At 22.4% G+C, this 5,621-nt stretch overlaps 1 protein-coding gene across 1 annotated transcript; it reads left to right on the forward strand.

Annotated features, from left to right (window-relative positions):
- Positions 1-287: 287 nt before the first annotated feature.
- On the forward strand, positions 288-1,612 carry LOC101492119 (uncharacterized). Its single transcript, XM_004506882.4, has 2 exons — positions 288-579; positions 912-1,612. The coding sequence occupies exons 1-2, from the start codon at positions 411-413 to the stop codon at positions 1,142-1,144; spliced, it is 402 nt and encodes a 133-aa protein (XP_004506939.1). The 5' UTR covers positions 288-410; the 3' UTR covers positions 1,145-1,612.
- Positions 1,613-5,621: the final 4,009 nt, after the last annotated feature.

Below are 5,621 nucleotides of genomic sequence, written 5' to 3' on the forward strand. Positions count from 1 at the left end.
AGCCTTTCCTAAATATAATCACCAACAACCATTTTGCCAAATATTCAAAGTCATTTTTGTCAAAAAATAAAATAAAATAAACCAAAGTCATATTTATTTCTTTTCCCCTTCTCTAACCATAATTGTTGATTTTTTTTTAATTCATGTTCTTTTTTCACCTATGTTTTTTGTTAAAATATATTTTCTTTTCCCAACCAGTGCCACCTGTTATGAAGCTTCGCAAAAGAAAAAGACACTTCTTCACTCAAATTTCTCTCTCTCTCTCTCTCTCATTCAATATTTATACGACTCTTAATTTCATCTTATAGTCAACAGAGTCCTCTCTTTTCATTCTTCTCACACCACAAACACAATACAACGTTGTTGTTTGTTGATTCTTCCTTTGTTTTCTTGTTCTGTTCAAAAATTATATGGCTTCAATTTCACAAGGTCTTGTTTTAACCACCGCAACGGTTCTTTCAACCACCGTTCTTTACCTTATTTTCTGTAAACAAAAAAATTCATCTCAATTTCAAATTATCGAAACCCCCAATTCTCTTCACTCTAATAAACGGATTCTTCGCTCTTGCTTATGCTCAGGTAAATTCAATTTATTCAAAAAACAAAATTCACTCTTTTCTTCACATGAAAATTCATTTTTTTAAATAACAACAAAATTTTAGACACACTTATTTTGTTATTATTACTTATTTTAAAATTGAACTATATGATTTTAATTTAATATCAAAACTTTCAATTAAGATTTTTTTTAAATCATTTCATGATAGGTGGATTTTTGATATAAAAGTCTATCAAAAGTATATGTGTTATGTTGTATTAAAGAACATTAACAAACGGTATTTAAGTTTATCCTTATGAATGTAATTTAATAATTAATGTTATTCTAATTGACATTTTTATATTTTTTATAGAGGAAAAGAAGAGGGAAAAAAGGAGAATAAAGAAGAAAGTGAAATTTTCAGAAAATGTGATGTTGAAGGAAGAAGAAAAGGAAATAAGAGAAGAACAGGGGAAGAAAAACAGAGTATCAATAAAAAAATGCAGAAACGAAATTCCTGAACCACGTGGAATGCAAGAAAATCGAATTGCTTTGTATAATGGAATTTTAAGGGATCGAGTTCATAGAATGGGGTGTTGTCACTGATGTGAATATCTCTTTTAAAATTCAAACTCATTAACTAAGCTTTGAGAGTTTTTTTATCATTGTCTTTGTTTTAGAAATTAGAATAAGGGAGAGAAATTTTAGAGAAGTTGGCTCTGTTATTTTTTATTTTATTTTAATTTTATTTATTTATTTTGTAATTAAATTTTTAGGAGGGTGAACAATATTTGAAGTCATAAATAGAAAATTATTGTGGTTTATGGAAAGGGTATTTATGTGAAGAAGGGGTAGAAGTTGGAGAAAAATCTTATCTATTCTTGTGGTTATAAATAGTTTAGCTTGATTTGGTCCAACTCATGGCTCTCAATGAGTTCTAAAAATATCAGTCAAAGTCAAGTACCCTTTCTTAAAGGGGTGAAAAAATATATATTTTAAGTTTTGTTGTAAAGGTTTGACAATGACAAGTATTTTTTTTCGCAATTTTAAGAGTGAAAAGTTTGAGTTTGTTCATCCGATACTACCACATAGTCGATAATGTCGATAATAGTTATTTTATTTGTACAAGTATATGAAAGGTGTATTTGGTTTCTTTATAGTAAAAAATTTGTTATAGACAATAAAATAAATAATATAAATTATTAATGATTAAATGAATAGTTAAATATTATATATAAATACAAATTAATTATGGTATTAATTATTAATTCATTTATTTTATTAATTTTTAATTTAGATGAGTCAGATTTATCATAGATAAAGTTTATCCCAAATATTTGAAAAGTTAAATAGATTTTAAGTCCTTCTTAAAATTTTAAAAGGTTTTTTTAGTAAAAAAAAATATTTATAAAATTTTAATTATTTTTTGTCAAAAATATTAACCTTTTAATTTTAGGTTTTTTTACAAATATAACTTTTAATTACTACAAATTTATCATATAAGTAGATTTAGATCTTCTATTAAGTCAACATATTTTTTTAATAAACTTGTCTGGACATGTTTATTGTATTACAAGGTGATTATTCCACAAAAAGTAGGTTAAAAATCAATTTTTAGTTCTATAGTTTTCTTATTTTTCTAAGGTAGTAAATATTAGTTTGATGATTCGTAAAATCTAATTCAACTGACAAATATCGATATTTTTAGGCTCGATATTATGTCTCTATTTGAACTTGAGACCTCATAATTATGAGCGGATTTCTTTACCATTTTATCTACAAATAAAAAAAAAAATAGTTTAATGTGCTCCTTTATTTTCTTAAATATCAGTATTCCAAAATAATTTTTCATTTTAAATGTTTTTCAAAACTAAATTTATTTTGAAAAGTGGTCTAAATATATAACCATGCTATTGATGCAAAATGTTCATCAATAAATAGATTAATCTCGGTCTGAGAACCTGACGAGATCTCCTTTTCCAACTTAGAGTTATGAAATAGAAATAGAACATAACTATACGTTTGATTTAAAAGATATAAAAAAAAAATTAATTAAATTTATGTTTGATTTTAGAAAGTATGAGAAATTTTAAGTAGTTTATAATTGATTTTAGTCTTTACTTTCTCCTCCTTTTTTAAATCTCCAAAAATAAAGAGAAACAAAAAAAAAAGTTCAAAAAATTTTGTTCTCCTCCATTATCCTCCCCTCTCTTTCTTAAACATTAAATCAAATAAACATCATTTAAAATATTATTTCTCTATTCTTTTTTTAATTCCCTCCAACCAAGCAAATCCGAAGAGATGCTATCCAATTCTACTGAAACCAATTTAATGTTTGTTGTAAGTATATGATTTAGTTAGCTATTCAAGTTCCTATATATTTTTAACACTAAGATCAGATATTAAATTAGTTTTTTAAGCTCATAAGATAAAATATATCCTTACTTATTTTGAGAGGAAAATATTTCCAGACTTGAAATATTATTTTATATGGGAATATTTGCTTAATAATAATTATAACAAAATTGAAAGTATCAACGCATATATTTAAATTTTTTTTCCTGTTTAACATTTTTGGATAATTTTTTTATTTTTTGATATAAATATTGAAATAAAGGGACGTTTTTTAAAAAGAAATTAAGGGACATTCATTGTTCGTTTGAATAATTTTATATTAATATTTGATAAGAATTTATTATTTTGCAGCTTTCTATCATAAATTTTGAGATTCAGTTACAAGAGATGAATGACATGCTAGAATAGTACATTTCTATTTTTATTAGATATTTATGTTAAAAAAATTACACTGGACATTATGTTTTTTAGATTCATAAACATTTCATATGGTAAACGTGTACACATGTTAAAGTTCCCAGACAAAAAGTATACAAATAGAAATTAATATTTTCAGTAAAAAAAATTAATATATTACATAAAAGAAAACTAATTTACGCTTTTACGTATTCATTTTATGATACGTGGCAGATGCTATTAAAAATTTACAGAGTGTTGTTTAGTAGATCTAAAAGTGTAAGTCTTCATATTGACAAAAATAAAATTCGAAAATTTATGTATTTAACACATTAAAAATTGAAATATACAAATAATTATTGATCTTTTCGCAACTTGTGCTTGAATAAATAATTTTTAATCCATTTAAGTGCTTTCAATAATAATAATAATAGTAGTAGGATAGAACAAAAAAAGAAAAACAAAAAATAATAGTAATAGAAACAGTGTTGAGGAGTAGTTCGAATTTGGCTCACCAACACTGAGGATGTTCACATGGCGAGTGACGTGCAACGAAGATATAAACGAGAAAAAGGACCACATAACATAATATGTTTTCATTGAACGTCCAAAACAATGTTTGAATCAATTGTTTGTGTATGTGTCAGAGATTGAATCTTCTCGAACATTGTACAACCTTCGATTAATTTATTTGTACTTTGTTCAAAGGGAGAACACCCTTCTACAAATAAATTATATTAAAAAATATTTTTTTTAATTTTAATAAAATTTTAATTTAAATATCTATCAAATAAATATACAATTTTAAATATTATAAAATCATCATATATAATTTTATTTTTTAATATTAAGTGAACATATATTTTTAAATTAATATTTTATGTACATTTACAATAATATAAAAATTCATTTGTAAATAATAAATTTTTATTTTGAATTTTGTTATATTTTAAAAAAATAATATTTAATTCATCTTATCTTAATTTTTTAAATTTTTTGAAAACTATTTTATAATTTAAATATATTTATAAAATATCATTAAAAAAAAATTTAGTTGAAGGACAATTAAGCGTGTTTTATTTCATCAACGATTAAAATTGTTTGTCTGATAATGTGGCAACGACTAAAAATTATATATATATATTTTTTTTAAAGATTTATATTAAAATGTTGAAATTTAATGGAGGCTAAAAGTATATTTAATTTTTGATTAAATAAAGGCTTTTTTTTTCATCTATATTTTTTTTAAATTTTAAAACTCTTCATTATACCCTAAAATTTATATAGTTCTATTTTTTTTTTGGCTAAATTACATTCGTGGTCCTTTAACTTAATTTCAGGTAACCTTTTAGTCCTTTATCTTTTTTTTTTTCCCGACTTGGTCCTTTATTTTAATTTTAAGTGACAATTTGATATTTTATGTTTTAAAATTTCAACAATGATATCCTTTTTTATACAAAAATTCAAAAAAAAAAAAATAATCAAAACTCATAAAATTAATTATATTCTTCAATATAATACAAATTTCATCAAATTCGTAACGCAAATCTTCAAATAAACTCATATTTTCATTCTTTATTTGATATTTTTAGGAATAAATGACTAAATCGGAAAAAAAAAAAAGATAAAGGACTAAAACGTTACCTGAAATTAAGTTAAGGGACCACATATGTAATTTAGCCTTTTTTTTTTTTTACTTTTAAGAGTCGCATCTCCGCTTTGCAACTAATAAATTTTTTTATTTTTGTTTGCAGTAGCGGGTAGCATATTTGAGATGTGACTATCTAAAAATATTTAATTTTCTTTTTTAATTTTAACAAAGGAATAATTGTTAATTTAATAAATAAAAAATAACAAAAATATTTTTAAAAATAAAATTATATTAATAAAATCAAATAAAATATATTTAATAAAAAAAATATATCAAAGTTAATGCAGTTGAGTAGATGTGCCAAAACAAATAATGTGATATATTATTTTAACAAATCTCTCCTATTTTGCAAATAAATTAGCAACTTAATTCTATTTTGTTAAATATAAAAAAAAAGGATATAGATGAAAAAAAACCTTAAATAGTTTAAATGTATGTTTATTGATTTTAAAGTGTATTTTTTTGCTCTATTAGATCAAATTAACTGATAGTTTATAGTTGTTAATGAAGTGTTTGATAAAATTAACGGTTCAATTAACTTAAAATGTAAAATAACACATAATAATATTTTTAATTAAAAATAAATGTTATCAATTAATGCTTGAAATATTATAAAAATAGTAATTTAAAATTTATAAATCTGATATATATTTTTATCTATTTTAATTATTTAAATTAAAA

Source organism: Cicer arietinum, chromosome 6, assembly GCF_000331145.2.
Source record: "Cicer arietinum cultivar CDC Frontier isolate Library 1 chromosome 6, Cicar.CDCFrontier_v2.0, whole genome shotgun sequence".
NCBI classification, from domain to species: domain Eukaryota; kingdom Viridiplantae; phylum Streptophyta; class Magnoliopsida; order Fabales; family Fabaceae; genus Cicer; species Cicer arietinum.

Excerpts from the sequence above, each read along its gene's own strand:
- LOC101492119 (XM_004506882.4), top strand. The coding sequence starts at position 411 with ATGGCTTCAATTTCACAAGGTCTTGTTTTAACCACCGCAACGGTTCTT. Across the intron at positions 580-911 it reads TCGCTCTTGCTTATGCTCAG|AGGAAAAGAAGAGGGAAAAA; the intron begins GTAAATTCAATT and ends TATTTTTTATAG.